This window comes from Callorhinus ursinus, unplaced genomic scaffold (genome assembly GCF_003265705.2).
Source record: "Callorhinus ursinus isolate GAN/ISIS: 27379988/994484 unplaced genomic scaffold, GSC_fseal_2.0 scaffold4, whole genome shotgun sequence".
In the NCBI taxonomy this organism is placed as follows: domain Eukaryota; kingdom Metazoa; phylum Chordata; class Mammalia; order Carnivora; family Otariidae; genus Callorhinus; species Callorhinus ursinus.
Window position 1 is genome coordinate 20,569,972 of NW_027397066.1, and position 16,762 is coordinate 20,586,733.

Here is a 16,762-nt window from a genome sequence, read left to right on the forward strand (position 1 = left end):
GAGCACATGAGAGGGGGGAGGGTCAGAGGGAGAAGCAGACTCCCTGCTGAGCAGGGAGCCCGATGCGGGACTCGATCCCGGGACTCCAGGATCGTGACCTGAGCCCAAGGCAGTCGCTTAACCAACTGAGCCACCCAGGCGCCCATCCATCATAATTTTAAAGTGGCCTCTTTGTTTCTGCTCACCTGAAATGCGTGCTAATTGGATTACCAGACTGGAATCAAGGTAACCAGGAAAATAAGTGTGCTGTTTGAAAAATTATAGAGTCTATTCCAGAGCCAAATCAGAGTGATTTTTGTATTACTTGTGCTTGGGGGACCGTTTTGTGTATAGGAGCGAGAATAATCGAAAGCTGGCCCTGAGAGGGGTAGCCCAGGGTTTGGCAGACTGCAGCCCACGGGCCAAATGGGCCTGACTGCCTGTTTTCGGATGGCTTGCAGCCTAAGAATGGTTTCCGTTTTTAAATGGTGGAACAGAAATCAAGAGAGGAGTAATATTTCGTGACAGGTGAAAAACATAAGAGATTCAGATTTTCACATCCATAGTAAAGTTTTACTGGAAACGAGCCATGCCCACTCGTTTTCACGTATGGTCAGTGGCCGCCTTGGCCCTACAATGAAAGCTGAGTAGTTGAGATGACCTGCAAAGCCCCAAATGTTTATTATCTGGCCCTTTGCAGAAAAAGTTTGCCAACCCCTATTGTGGGCCATCGCGGGAAAAAAGGTCTGCTTGCCAGTTGACCAGATGGGAACATAAAAGAAAAGAATATAAGGGACATACTGGGTCAGTTCTGAGATAGTAGAACGTTCACAAAGATGGAGTCCAAGGGGGTGAGGAGGTGGGGAGGGGGAAAGCCCAGAAGTCCTATGCGATGAATAAGATCTAGCCTACTTCACCTGGGCCCCCGGATCTAGCGGGGCCCCGAGACAAGGATGAGATTCATGTCATTTTTTAAACATTTCTCATGAGTAAAGCTACCGGGTCAGTGCCAAGGGTAATGAGAAAAGTGAAATCTCGCCGTTAAAGAGCTCTGACTTGAAGCCCTCTGCTTTCTTCATGACCGCCACTTTCCGACATTTCACTGTAATTTTAGTAGCAACCTCATTAACTGGAAATGTAGAGGACAGGGAAAGAGTAGAAACGGTTTAATTAATCTTGGTCATATCACCCTACCCATTTTCAAAGACCACTGGGCTAACCACTCGGGCAGAAAGAATGAGTTGGCTTCAATTCTGGCTGTTTTGAATGGAACGACATTGGTTTAAGAGGTCACCCGGTCATACCCAGGAGCTGCTAGCTCGGCAGGTCTCGCTCTACGCTGTGCATTCTACCGAGACATCCAGTTTCCGGTAATACTGGTAAGACCAGACTCTCTCTGGAAGGGTACCTTCCATGTTGCCCCTTCGTCCTCTCTTTACCTTCCTGCAGGCAGCTAGCCAGCCTCCATGCTTTCTTGGTCTATGGGGGGGGGCTTTCAGCAGGGCAGAAATGGAAACGGTTCTAGACATACTTTGCTTTGGGGATTCTTTTTTGTTTTGTTTTTGTTTTTTGTTTTTCCAAAAGCCTGAGTCCATTAAGGCAATTATGCTTGGCGCCCCGACAGGGAGGGGAGAGGAGGAGCTCTTCAGGGACTCAGTGAGACAGGGAGAGGGGTGTCTGGAGCCTGGGCAAGTGGCCGAGCCCATCTGTGGGTTGTACCGGCGGCAGCTCAGCCCCCACCTTGCCCCCTCAGCAATCCCAGACAGGAAGCACGGGGAGAGAAAAGGTGAGCAGCAAAGCTGGTGGGACTCCCAGGTGACCAGAAGCTGCAAAGCCAATGGACTTGGAGGGACAGAGGAGGATCAGAGCAGTGTGCATTCTGTTATCCCACTGGGGGTCACGTGAGTGGTCCTACTGCCCCCCCAAGACCCAGGGACCCTGGCACTCCCCTGGGAGGCATCGGTCTCAAGACAGACTGAGCTGCCTGGTAGAATGCAAGCCAGGAGACAAAAACAAGTTCCCTTAAAGGAAACAAGAGATGTGCAATAGTTTTCATATATTTATTTTGGTTCTCTTGAGAGCCTGGTCAATATCTTTCAGATGGTTTAAAAAAAGAGTTTGATGTTTTAGAAAGAGTCTAACAACATAGGAAAACCCACGAGGCGCTGGGAATTGTGTCTGTTCCTGAGATAACCCAAGCTAGGTAAGTGCAGGTGCTACTTGGTGTCAGCACGCTTTAACTGCAGGTGGAATGCCCCAGGATATGATTCTTTGGGGAGCTACCAGCTACCATTTGTTGAGTTCTAAGCACTTTACACTGTGTTATCCGGTTATTTGCTTCTCTCAACTACATTGGAAAATAGGTGTACTGCTGTTGTGGCTCTTTTACCGAAAGGGAAACTGAGGCACAGATGGGCTCCCTCCCTTGCCCAAGGTCATGCAGTGAGTGGCAGGGCCAGAACCTTAGCAGCATGACTCTCGAGCCTGTGTTATTAGCGTCTGTCCTACGCTGTTAGTCTTCTGAACACGGGACAATTTAGTGTGGGGCAAATGCAGTGGAATGTGGACTATATATCACAGAGCACATAAACTCAGGAGGAAAATGAAGGTAGTTGGAGCTGAAAGCAAAATGGATGGACAGCTCAATTTAAAAGTTTGACCATAAATCGCCAATTTTTTAAAAACAACTGGCCGGAAAAATGCAAATCGCGAAATGACAAAGATCCTTAACTTAGAGCAGAATCCTTCCACAAGGCTACTTAAGGGAGGCTCCTTTCAAAATTTTGTCCCTCTTAACTGTCACTCAGCACGGAGACTTCACGCCTGTGCCGGCTTCACACCAGCATCCGCTAGAGGGCGCCCCCTCTCCCCGGGGCAGGTCAGGGGACCTCAGGCACGAACCCGGTCTTGGGCGAGGCACCAGGCCCAGCAACTTCGCCTCCTGAGCAGTCTTCTCTCCTGCCCCTCTGTACCCACCTGTCTCCCACCCCACTGCCTAACCACTGACAGAGTACCTTCCTATTTCAAAGTTGGGCTTTTTTTTAAAGAGTTTTTTAAAAATGTATTCATTGGATAGAGAGAGAGCACAAGCATGGGGAGGGGCAGAGGGAGAGGGAGAAGCAGACTCCCCGCTGAGCAGGGAGCCCGATGCGGGCCCGGATCCCAGGACTGTAGGATCATGACCTGAGCCGAAGGCAGACACTTAACTGGCTGAGCCACCCAACGCCCCCTATTCCAAAGTTACTGACAAATTTGCACTTACGTTGAGGATTTTAAAAATATGAAAATAATTTACTATGTATTTTAACTCTTAACACTAGTTCTAACAAGGCTGGTAGGCACCACTTAAGGCACATTTTGGAAATAACGTGGAGACTTTTTTTTTTTTTTTTTTTACTTCTAGGCCCTTCCTACTCAAAGTGTGGCCCATGGAACCACAGCGTGGACATCAACTTAAATCTTGTTAGAAATGTGGAATCCCGGAGCCAACCTCTGGACCCACTGAACCAGAATCTGCATTAAACAAGATCCTGGGGGTGATTCATGTGCACATTACAGTAAAGAAGTATGGGGCTAGAATTCACCTATTAAAATATGTCATTTTATTATAATTCATTTCTTTTTATTTCTTCTTTATATTGCTGTTAGGGCAATTACTTTTTAAAAATATATGTGTAGGCAGGATAATTATCATTCACTTCAAGGTACCAAAAATGTGCTACAGAATATTTTTTATATAAGGGAACAATAGGTCAGAGACAGAATGGTAACCACTATTTTATTTTATTTTATTTATTCATTTATTTTTGGTAGCCACTATTTTAAAACACTGTTGACCTTTGAATAGTTCAGGTTTAGACTGGATGGATCCACTTTCACAAGTTTTTTTGTTTTTTGGGTTGTTTTTTCTTTTTTTTATAAACATGGTACAGCACCGTGAATGGACTTATGATTTTCTGAAAAGCGAATTCTTTTCTCTAACTTGCTTTAATGTAAGAATATAGTATATAGTATGCATAACATATAAAATACGTGTTAATTGACTGTTTATGTTCTCAGTGAGGCTTCTGGTCAACAGGAGGCAGTAGTGAAATTTTGGGGCAGTCAAAAGTTATATGCAGAATTTCAACTGCAAGGTAGGTCGGTGTCCCTAGCCACCCCCCCCCACCCCCGTTGCTGAAGGGTCAACTGTGTCACAAGTCTGAAAAAGTTTGAAATCCTGCTGCCCCCTGTCCTTTCTTGGATATTATTTTGTGATTTGGGGCAGACCCCTTCATCTATTTGGCCTCAATTTCTTCATCTGCAAAATGAAGGGCATAGAATTAAATTAACTTTAAGAGCCCATCCAGACTTAGTCTAAGGCCAGCAACACGCAAGGAGGTATGCTCAGGAAGTAAATGAGTTTGCAAAAAAATGAAGAACACATGCGAAAGAGCAAAGGCTACATAGCAAAGGGAAAAAAATATCAAAGGGCAGGAGGGGCAGGGAGGCGAGAATGTGGGGAGACTGATAATGCAGACAGGGAGACAGGAAAAAGAGACAACTTCTGGTAAAAGCAATTCCACCAGCCCATGAATTTTCATGGCTACCAGCTGGCATGAAATCATAAAGACAATTTTCAGCTCCTCTAAGGGAATTGCATTTGTAATAATCATAACAATATTTCTACAGAGTAAAAATGACAAAGATAATTTGAAATGGAAAACACTGACAAGATGCAAAATAAATGTGCTCTACCTGGCAACAAATTTAGGGACGGGACAGAATTTGCATGAGGAAAATTTATAAGCCAGCATACAACGGGGCATCAAATCTGGACGGGTTTTGATGGCTCCTTGTTAACCTCCTCAGGTAAATCAGAGGGAAATGATTCTGCTTTAGCCTCTTGTTACAGAGACTTCCTTCCCACCATCGAATCTGCGGTGAGACGCACTCCTTTCGCTTTTCATTATCTGCTGCACAAACAGCGGTTGAGCACGTGTTACGATGCCATGTCCAGTCCTGATTTGCCCGTTTGTAAATGTCCCTCCTGGTCTTCAGGAGTGATCGTGCCCTTCTGCAGCCCGTCCAAGAGGGTGGAAGATTGTAATTCTCCACCGACAGAGGTTTGCAACTTTGAGCACCTACTAAGTGTGAGATATCCCACACGATGCACGAAAGCCTTCCACCCTATGGTCTGAAAGGGGAGACGGACATAAGAGCTCACATTGACTGGTTTTATGTGCCAGATAAATATAATGGCTACGACTACCTGCAGTAGTCACTTTGGTAAGTGTCACGTGTATTTTTTTCACTGAACCCTTCGAACATCCCTGGGAAGTAGCAACTATTATAACCTAATTTTATTGTTGGGAAATGGGGAGATCAGGAAGGTGAAATAACTCTCCATAAGTCACACAGCTAACGAGCAGCCAAGCCTGGACTCCAAGGCCACATAGAAGCTACGGTGGTGTCCATCTCTTTGACGACAGCCCAACGCTAGCTCGGAAAAATAACAGTGACCGGTGGAAATCACACTAAACTAACTGCTCATTTCATCTTCCTCCTCAGCCCCTCCTTTTGAATCCATGTGGCTGGGTATGTTTACTCATCATGAGGCCTTATTCATCATCCCACACATTTGATTCCTTGACTGGAATAAATAGGAAGAATTCATACCGGAGGGGGCTTCAGAGCTGGGTTCTAAGGTAACGGAGGTAGGATATTGACAGTGGATGTATTTTCAATGGGAGAAGGCATTTTGGTTCAATTTCTGAAGCTTCTTATTTAAAAAAAATCCTTGCTTACTCTGACAGATATAACAATAATTGGGACCTTCCATCAGCCAGAGATGATGACACCCCCCTGGGGGAACCCTCCACCCCGCGAATGACCCATCTAATGAAAGGAAATAGCATGGTCAAGGGCATGAAGGGGGAGAGTGTCATTTTTTTTTTTTTTTTTTGTAGGGAAAAAGAATCCCTACATTTTTATAGTGTCCCAGCTTCTTAGAAATCTTTACCTGAAACAGACTGGAAATACTGCACGGTCCAGGCGATCAGTCCGGACAGTAGGAAGGTTCCCAGAAAGTAGATCTGCAGAATCCGAAGCACGAGTCAGATGGCTGCCAAAGGGCAGGGGCCACGAGGGCAGGGCTGGGGGAGATGGCACCTACCAGGGCAGAGTGCAGGGCAGCACCCCAGATGAGCCGCAGGTGAAGGTAAAGCCAGGCCAGGGAACAGGGGCTGAAGGACTCCTCACTGCTCTGGCTCCAGCACCTGTAGACAAAAAGCACAGGGAATCCCGAGGGATCGGCAAACGTGGGGGGCATCACCCATGACCCTCGTTGTCAGATCCTCAAACTCTTCTCCTGCTCTGGGCAAATGGGCACACTTGAGATGAAAAACAAAGACACGAAGCCCGTTCTAAAGGGGGTGGGGCCTGTCCTGAGAGTCCAGGCTCCTGGCTGGCAGAAACCTCAGAAAAAGATAAGTCTTGTTCTCAATAAAAAGCTAATGGGTCAAGGAGGACCCCGACACAGATCCGCCAGAGCAGTACTCCTGTCCGAGTGCCTGTCCAAAGTCCGGACGTCAGAAAGCTTCCCTATCTTGCAGAAAGGCACGGTCTAATCAGACACATTATTCTTTCCACTCTCGTGGAAAACCTTGGTCAGCACTTTAACTTCAGATCAAGCACATTCTGTATAGAAAGCCTCAGATGCTAAAAAAGGGAAATAGTTTGGGTCCAGCTGAGTGTTCTCGAATCAAAACAAATCCCGAGCCCTTTTTATAACCACTGGCGTTACATAATAAGAGAAACTCTGACTTTAGCCAAGAAGCAAACACCACCCACTTGGGTTCCCCCAGACTCCACAGCATTAAAGAAGGCTCTGAACTCACCTTTCATACAGTTCCTGGAGGATGGAGATGTTATTAGAATGGATAGTTGGGTCAATTTCCAAGAAATCCAAAATATGATGTGGGATTATAGCACCTTCCTCAATGAGCAGAGCCAGGTTAAAAAATCCCTGAAAAGAAGCCACAGACCAAACTGATCAACTCCTTATAATAAACCCCAGACACACACCCTTCATCAGAATGTAAACTTTTACAACCTCTAGGTTTGTTTTTTTTTTTCTTTTTAAGTCCCTCGAGCCAGATGGTTTTGTCATCTTCATTGATGGATTGTTTCCCTAAGTATATGCATCTGAGAAATTTATTTGCAGGAGAACCAGGAGGCTTTCAGAAGATGCTGTGTCCCATCTGCTCAGAAGCCAGTCAACCAGGGGAATCTGTCCTTTCTTGCTCATTCTCTCAAGACAGAATTCGGTGAAAACACGCCCTTGTGTCATCCACAAACCAGAATACCAAGTTGAAGGTGATGTCTGTCACTTATAGATCACGCTCTGGGACCATCAGCATGTCGGAAATCGAACAGAGTGTTTTTGTGGCCGGGGGTGTTCCTCCTGACTGGCATTCTAATGTAGAGAGTCTCCCTCATGCACAATGTCACACATGGGGGTTTGTCTCTGCTCTCCTAGGCCAGTGTGGAAAACTGCTCATGATCCTCTTGGCACAGCTCCACTCGGATACAATTCCTTACCTCTTCCTTACACACCTTGTTCTTGACCCTCAGAGGTAGGACCTGCCTTATTGGGCTCTACAGATCCAATTAAAAAACCCAACAGTTAAGAGGCTGACAGGAGAGGCGCTTCATAAAGAATGGGAGCTACTACACTATCTGGGGAGAGGCACGATCCGCCAGGAGCAGAGCATGTGGCCGGACTGAGAAATCAACAGAAAATGATGTGTTACTTATTAGGGATTTCCAAGTGAAACGGGATTGTTGCCCTTCAAAGAATTCATGGTCATGTTTTAATGACTTGTATCTTCCCTTTGACCTTTCCTTTCAGTTGCCACGGACAAGGATCTCAATAAAAATCACCCCCAACAGGCTGTATACACCAGGCCTCCCATTACCATCCTACGCAATAATCATGATAAACATAACAGCAGCTAACATTTTCTGAGTGCTGTTATAATGTGAGGCGTTGTTCTGTTTTATGTATATATCTACTTAATGGTCGTAACAGCAGATTGAGATAGCTACTATTAGCCTCTCTATTCTAAAGGTGAGGAACCTGGGGCACAGAGAGGTTGAGGACCTTGCCCAACGTAACACAGCTGGACAGGGGCAAGGGCTGGAATCCAAATGCAAGCAGACAGGGCCCAGAGTCTCAAATCTTTACCTTCACTGTGCTGCCAAGTAACCTCTAAACAGATGAAAGTGTTGTACCTTTGAGATGTACACGTAACACACACTTATGCACAAGCAGAAAACAGAATATACTCTTAAAACTTGAGCTATTAGACGAAAAGAAAAAAAATCACTTTATGTAATTTTAATGTCTCTTGGAAAAATAGCAAAATTAAAATGAATGGGAAAATAGACTAGGTGAATATTTGTATGCAATGTAATAGCTTAAGGTCCATTATCTACTGGGCAAATGTATAAAGAAGTAATTATGATTTAAATGGGAAAAAAAAACCAGTATTGGGGGCGCCTGGGTGGCTCAGTCGGTAAAGCGTCTGCCTTCGGCTCAGGTCACGATCCCGGGGCCCTGGGGTGGAGGCCGGCATCGGCATCGGGCTCCCTGCTCAGCGGGGCGCCTGCTTCTCCCTCTCCCTCTGCCCTCCCCCTGCAGCTCATGCTCTCTCTTTCGCTCTGCCCTTTCTTTCTCTCAAATAAATAAATAAAATCTTAAAAAAAAGAAAACCAGTATCAAACCTCCAATAAATAAATAGGAAAAGAATACGAATAGAGAATCCACATAAAACATACCACGAGGGAAATGACCGTAAAGTCTACGTAAAAATGTCCATTGCCACTAGTAATCAAATCAATGCAACATAAAACCCTAAGGAAGTTATCAACTTATGGTTATTTAATTAGAATAATTAAAAGTGAAGTCATGAGAGCATCCAGTGCTGACAAGATTTCAGTCCCTTTCCCGCACTCAGCCACTGCTTGGTGAGGTATTCGTTGGAAAACCCTTTCAGAAAGCACATATGCTATTAGTATGTAGCCATGAGACCATTTTGACTGTTTGAGTCAGTAATACGAGCCCTCAGATCATTAAGAAATTATTCCAATGGAGATAAAAGACGGAGGTATGAACATGTTCACTGAAGCACTTGATAGCATTGCAACAACGGAAAAGGCCTCTGCGTCTTCCTTAATAGACTATAAATCCCAAGCAGGCAGGAATATTGTCCTTTTCTCTTCCGTCCCCACCACTAAGAAGTGTCTAAGACATGGCAGGACTGAAGAAATAGGTGCCAAGTCAATGAATAAATTAGCAAACAAGAATAAATGTCCACCAATAAGATAAAGCTTAATAAATTACAGCCATCGGCTCAACAGAATATGGGGCAGTGGTTAAGAGTAATTAATAGCTACAGAGACGATGCAGTAAAATGCACACATCCCTACAATATGTGAAAAGACACGGATTTTCTAAGTGGCATAGATGCTCTTGTTAACATTACAGAGATACACTTGGCTGTGGGCAGCAGCTAGAGGGGGACAGGAAGACAGGAAGGAGCAAGGACCCCGCCGTGGAACTGTGGCTGCATCCTTTCATGTTTATTTTCCTTTAAAGTTATCTTTTAATGTTTCTATAACATTGTTTTTCCAAAAAATAAACATCGGGATTGAAAAAAAAACAGGTCCCCTAAATCTGAGTGCCAACAGATATCATCGGGGAAGTTTGGCTCTGTACTGAGTCCTTTTAGCACCAACTCTGATTTCATTCCAGAAGAAATAATCATAGGAAAGATCATGTTTGTTGAGTGTACTCAGTGCTGAATGTTTAATAACATTCAATCCTCATAACCTATGGGCTAAATACTATTACTATCCCCAGTTTCCAAATGAGAAAACACAGACTCAGTGATTCAGTGACTTGCCCGGTAGTAATAGCAATGAAGTGCTAAAGACATGGGGGTTTAACCCAAGTAAAGAAACACTCGGATGTCGCACCTCCTTTAAAAAAAAACAAAAGAAAATCTAAGATAGGGGTGCGTTTCCAGCTTTTGCTCTGTAATCAGACCGCAAAGCACAACACCAGAAACCCGGTGTCTAAGAAGGCGTCAACCACAGAGCGCCTGGGTGGCTCAGTCGGTTAAGCATCTGCCTTCGGCTCAGGTCATGATCCCAGGGTCTTGGGATCGAGCCCCGCTTCTCCCTCTCCCTCTGCCCCTCCCCTTGCTTGTGCTCTCTCACTCTCTCTGCCAAATAAATAAATAAAATCTTAAAAAAAAAAAAGGCATCAACCACTGCGACTTCCATTGTGAAAATGGCCCTGAGATTCTCACAGGAGAATTCGGATTAGCAAATGTCAGAGAGAGGGAACCAGAGGATCGTCATGAGCTCACCACACTAATGATTGTTGCTGGCAAGATCTACTAAAGGATGCTAAAATTAGTGGACAGAAATTTGAGGAGAAACAGAATATCTGCAGAGTCGCAAACGATGTCCCCAGGATATATATAAATTAGAAAGAAAAATGTTAACTTTACAGGGGAGAAACCTAGCAGAAGCTACCTTAACCAAGGGACTGAGATCAGCCTCACCAGTAATCAGGTGTACTGACGTCACTCTTATGATACACTCAGAAGGACATATCACTTCTCTGCTTTCCTTGCTCAAAATGCATAACTTCATTCTATTCATGAGGAAGCAGAAGACAGAGCCAAACTGAGGCACAGTCTACATAATACCCAACCAGTGTTCTTCCTAAGTATCAAGGTCATGGAAGACAAAGGCCGAGGAACTACTATTGATTGAAGAAGACAAAAGAGATAGGACAACTAAATGTGATGTGGGAGCCTGGATGGGATCCTGGAACATAAAAAGGGCATTAGTGAAAAAATGAGTGAAATCCAAGGGAAAGCCTCAAGTGTACCTAATGGTAATGACCCAACACTGACTAGTTGATAATGGTATTGTGGTTATCTACAAGATAGTCACATTCGGGGAAGCTGGGTGACTGGTAAACAGCAATTCTCTGTATTGTTTTTGCAACTTTTCTATACATTTAAAAATCCTCCAAAATAAGAAGTCTCCCCCGCCAAACAGTCACCAAGAGCAAATTCCTATCACTGAAGCGTTGGCCCAACTATACAAGCAAATCATTTGTCATTGTGACCACACTTCCAATCTCTTCAGTTTCTACGCAGTGAGTTAGTTTGATGGAATCTGGTAGCAGGACTCCTGGACTTGGAACCAGAAGACGTGGCTTCAGGATCGGGCCGCTTCCCCTGCTACCTGATTGGTTGGCCTTGAGCAATTTACCACCTGACTGCAGTCTTGTTACCTCCACTATAACCTGGCTATAATCACCCCCACCTTCAGGAGATTGCTGTGAGAACAACGTGGCAACCGTAGCAGCTGCTCCATAAAGGTTCCCTGTTAGGGTTCGTGTCCTCACAGAGCTGTGACAATGGAGGAGAAATGACTCTGTGAACTGAGAAAGAGTAAAGACGGGAGGGCTTGGGAGGACTCCAGGTCTTGCAGCCTCACAAACAGACATCACCCAGAGCTTGTTTCTGTGGTTTACCTGCGTGTCTCCATCCAGTGCTGCTTGGGCATACATCTGCACGGACAACTCAAGGTCTTGGGACTGGTTTTGGTGGCCATAGTAGTAAAGGTCTCCCATTTTCAAATACGCTGCAGGACAGAAAGCACAGGCCCGTTTGTGAAGCGGTTTTATTTCAGACCAACATTTTCAATAGTTGGCCCAGTTGCACGACTGAGAGTTTTTCCTATTTGGACCTGAATACGTAACATCATTGTTTCCTTGGTGTGTCAGGAAGGGGGGTGGGGGAGGAAAACCTTTGGTACAGAGCACCACCACTTCTAGACACATTTTCTTGCTTTGCTGGGCAGCTCTCCCAAATGGGTCTGTGAAAATCCCAGTCTGCAACCTTACAGCGCAATTGGCCAAGATTGTTTGGGGCACTTTATTTGACATCTGAAATTTTGCTGCCTAAGTCTGATGACTGGTGGGTATTTCTTCACTCTGTTTAAGCCATGGATTTTATTCCCCGCCCCCCTTGGAAAAAGTTTTGCCTAATGGTGTATGTATCACTCAGTGTCTAGTCAGAAAAATAGAATCTATGTCCAGTGATTCAAAAGATGGATTTCAACACTGGGAACTGGTTACCAGGGTGTTAGAAGGGCTAAAAGGGCAAATGGGGGAACAACCAACAATCCAGAGAACAGTTAAGATAGGAAACTATTACCATCCCTAGATCTGGGACCACCTGAGACCACAGAGGGTGGCCTGTCAGTTAGGAGGTGGAACCATGGGTGTACAGCCATTGCCGGAGACACGGCCCAAAGTAGAGGGAGAAGGGGAGAAATACCTGGACTTTTCACTTCCTCCCACCCAGCAATCTCCTGCCGGCACCTCCCACTGGCTGAAACCAATCAGATGCCCAAGAACACAGGAGTCTGGGAACTGTACTTCCTGGGGATCAACCCTTCCCATACAGAGCAGAGCAGAGCAGAGCAGAGCAAGATGGGGATACATCCGAGGGCAAAAAAGGCAAATGACTGGCTCAGAGAATCTCTCCAGCAGAGCTTTCTCTTTTGAATTCTCACCAACTCTGAAGAAATGGTGGGTTCAAGCATTCAGTGGACAATGGAGGGAGAGAAGCACATGGCTTGAGGCCGACAGTAGTTTACTCGTGATCTTAATAGCAGAGATTTTTCACACTCTTTCCTAATTGTTTAGAAATACCATACTTCGCACAAAGCTGTTAGATGTTCCCTGTTACTAAAGATTAAAAGTGTCCAATGCTTCAATTTAGCACCCATTTTTCTATACATACCAAATGAAGGAGCACCAATTTGAAAAACAGAGAAATTATAGTATCTCCAAACACAATTAACACCCAAGTATCTCTTGGCCAGGTCCTAAGGGTATAAAGGGGGAGAAAAAGTTAATTCATTAATATATTTCAGCCAAGTGCCTAATTTTGCCTTCATAAAACCCGATTCATTATCCTTAACCTTAGAGCTTCCACTCCGAGAAGAATACATTTACTTACTGGCCTCTCCTCACAGATGTGTGCTAAATTTGTCTGTGACACTTCGATTCCAGTTTCTGCTGCTAAAACATAATACAGCAAAGCTTCGTGCCTAAAAATAGATGATTAATAATAAATTTCATATAGTGGCTCTTACTAATATTCACAGAGAGCTCTATATTCAAGCATAAGAGGGCACAAAATAAGCAGTTTTTTTAAAGCCACAAAATCATGAGTTTGTTGTGTGTGTGTGTGTTTAAAATAAATACTGTTGTTAAAAATACTGCATGCACTGATTTATTTTCTATCTTAAAGGCTGAACTCCCTGATAAGGTTGGAGAGTTATTGATGCAACAGCTACCTCTACTGGCTAAATGGTGTATGGCATGCTGGCAGGGTGGTCTAGTAGCCTTGGGTCCTGGAATCCTTCCATCCCCACTGAGAAGAGATAAGTGGCATTTAGAAAAAGCCCTGTGCTTTTGGGTCCTCTGTTTTGTGAAAGGCTGCATGGGGCTTAGGATTCTGAGCAAGCTTAATTAAAGCTGAGTTTTTGTGATGCATTAGAAGTTTGGCAGAGGGGAGGGAGTTTACAAGGGGCTTGAAACCAACGGCCAAACACACACAGAAAAAAAAATAAATGTTCGATACCACTAGTAACTGAATGATGGCAAAGCAATGACGGGTCACTGTTCATCTGTTGAAAGACTGGCACAAGATTCATAAGACAGAATAGCAGCAAGGGTTTGGGGAAATGGACATATTCCTAAGGCCAAGGGCAAGTGACCCCAACCGTTAAATGCGGGAAGTCTTAAGAATGCACATACCATTTGGCCAACAGTTCTCCCTTGTGAAGGTTTATTCTAAAGAAGCAGAAACATGTGCAAAGATTCTGTGACAACAGAGTTCACAGCAGAGCTGTTTATATGAACAAAAAACACTGGAAGCAACTTAAGTATCTGAAAATCAGTGAGTAGTTAAATTACCCCATGGTGCAGCCACTTTCAGATGAGGCCATTAAAAATGATGTCGTAAAGAGAATTCAGAAACGTAGAAAGATGTTTATGCAAAATTTTCCACTCAGTTAAAAAAAAAAACCAGCAGGATGAGAAACAGAGCAATTCCATTTTTGTAAAACAGAAATAAAACCGAGTGCACACCTTCACAAGCTCAAGCCGGTGCATATAGGCCGAGGAAAACAAAATAAAACCCCAAAATTATCTATCAAAACGTTCACAGTACTTTTCTCGAGGTGGTGAGAATCAAGTCATTTTATTTTCTTCTTTTTAATTCTATGATTTCCTCCATTTTCTTTGTGCTACCCAGGTTATGAGCGAAATTTTATTTTGACCAGATATCATTGTTGCACTCTCAGGAGTTGACATTAAGAACTCTTTCTTAATTGCAGTTCCACCCCAAAACTGGCTTCTGACTGGGGGTCAAATTAGGACAGTGAGACCTTCAATCGGACATGGTGCAGGTCACGGGCCGCTTCCCAGACACCCAAGGCAGCAGACCAATTAGCCATGACTCATGCTAAAAAGAGACGAAGTTGGCTGGGCACTTGTGCCCTGCATTGCAAGCCAGATAACAAACCCACAACGGCAGCCCTAAGAACCACACAAAAGATGCCTGGGCGTTTTCCTACAGAGCTGGTAAAAATCATGCTTTGTGACAAGAATCTTCAGAACAGACCCCAGATGGAGGGCATGCAAAGGAGGCCTGGCAGAAAGTCCCCATCATTCTGCGACAGGGACCCATTCCCAAGGTCTTACAATCTTCCGTTTCTTTGGAGACACTTGGATTGGAACCAGTGCCTGTTTCCCGCAGGGATGGATGCGGGAAGGAGCTGGTGTAGACTTGCCAGCTCAAGGTCACATGTCGGGCCAGGTCCCTCTGCTGCCATAACTGGATGGGATGTGGCTCACATTATTAACATGTAATCAAAATGGCGTTTTCTTTGACAGCAGTCGGGCAGACTGTTAGAATGTGCGAGGGAGGCATGAGGCTGACGCTTCCCGGAAGAACTGAGTCACTAGGATAAACTTTACAAAGACAAGATCTTGTCTCTAGAGTTACTCTGGTTGTGGGGAGGGGAGGGAGGGGCGAGTTTTATAGGAAGATTTGCACTGTCCAATTATTGTATAAGCCAAGGGGAAATTTCATAGAATTCCCAAGTATTTCCTTTGAGGAAGCACTGAAATCCATCAAAAAGAGATGTCTATGAAACATCGATGTCAACAGAAGCACTGAAGGGAAATCCACCTCTGTCTTCCCTCCTGCAGAAGCAACCCTCCGATGCCGTGCACTCCCACACCACCACCATCCGCAGGGGACAGTTAGAACTCTCACGGCCAGACTTCCTCAGCTTATTAAGACTTCTGAGAAATGACACCTCTGCAGAAATCCTACCCACATTTAGCCTCCCAGTGCTTTGTTCTTATTTGTGTTTCAACACAGAGTGCCCAGAAGTATTAATTACAGATATTTCTATATTTATATTCGTGGAACAAACATGTACACAGCACTTAACCGTGGGCAGGAAGCCCAAAGACAAGCCACAAAGCTGTACTGTCCTTTCCATGAATTTCCGCAAGGCTTAGGAAGCTCACTAGAGCTTCAAGCTTTATTTCAAATGCACTAAAGTGAAGTTGTCCCCCAGACAGTCATTCTGACAGGGATGGGGGTGGCGGGTGGACATGGAAAGGAGGGGATTTATGGTAAAGAACGAGTTTAGGGGCATATTTGCTGTCCTCCCACTTCTGACTCAGCATATACACTTAGAGAGTTTTATAATGATACATCTTAATAATCAATCCTTTGGCTGCTTGCTGTGAACTGTGAATTTGAGCAGCTTCCCAAACAATTATATGATTTTCTTTGTGCTCTTCTCTGCAGCTCAAACCGAAAGGATTAAAAAAAAAAAAAAATCCCGGGATCTCCGTGGAACTTGAGACCCCTGGTCTCTTGCCGAAAGGTGAATCTCTTTCAACTGAATTTGGCATGCCTACTTGTCTTGCCTCAAGCCCGCCATAATCTGGCTAACCTCTTGGGTTAAATATTTGGGGCATATTTAAGACAAAGGACAATAAAACACATGGCTCACAGACAAAACACACATAGGGGAAGGCAGAAAGAAATGAAACATGACAGTCAGCCTCTCCTTCGCTGACTTCTTCTGGTGTCCGAGGACAGCCTGAGGCATGACAACATTATCTTCCATATTACGCACATACAGCAAAAAGCCACAAGCCCTTTTCTCAATCATGCTCCTCTTTTAAACTATCCCATATAAATCTTGGAACGACACAGAAAAGCACAAGCTCATCAAACTGACACATGTAATTTGAAAATAATGTCCAGAATAAATTCACTCACAGAAAATGAAAAAGGGGGATGGACTTGGGACATTGGTGGATGATTTAGTTCTATTACAGCAAAATAGATGGTACCAAAAAAGCCACATTGTGGTGTGGGGAGGCCAACATTCCTATATTTCCTGTTTAACCCCAGGGCCGGCTTCAGGACTCGGAGAGCAGGAGGAAATAGAAGCACTTCGCCTCAAATATATTTTGACGAAGATTTTCCCATTATAACGGATACTAGATGTCTCTTCCTGTTGATAGAAAAAAGGCTTCGGATCCGGATTGAAACTTAATAATACGTAGCATCAGCATCAAGATTGGCAAGGATATGGAGAAACAAAAATGTAT

The 16,762-nt window shown here is 44.5% G+C and overlaps 1 protein-coding gene across 3 annotated transcripts in view; it reads right to left on the reverse strand.

The window, feature by feature from the left end:
• The window catches only part of SEL1L3 (SEL1L family member 3), a 100,148-nt gene that overhangs the window by 4,077 nt on the left and 79,309 nt on the right, over positions 1-16,762 (reverse strand). For 2 of the 3 annotated variants that reach the window (XM_025886929.2, XM_025886926.2), the window contains 6 exons: positions 13,074-13,164; positions 12,855-12,939; positions 11,579-11,688; positions 6,858-6,985; positions 6,134-6,236; positions 5,981-6,053 (listed from right to left, as the gene is read on the reverse strand). In XM_025886929.2, the coding sequence (XP_025742714.1) occupies positions 5,981-6,053; positions 6,134-6,236; positions 6,858-6,985; positions 11,579-11,688; positions 12,855-12,939; positions 13,074-13,164 (590 nt within the window). Of the gene's footprint in view, positions 1-4,159; positions 5,156-5,980; positions 6,054-6,133; positions 6,237-6,857; positions 6,986-11,578; positions 11,689-12,854; positions 12,940-13,073; positions 13,165-16,762 lie in introns of those variants that run through there. The other variant, XM_025886927.2, reaches the window with a different exon arrangement.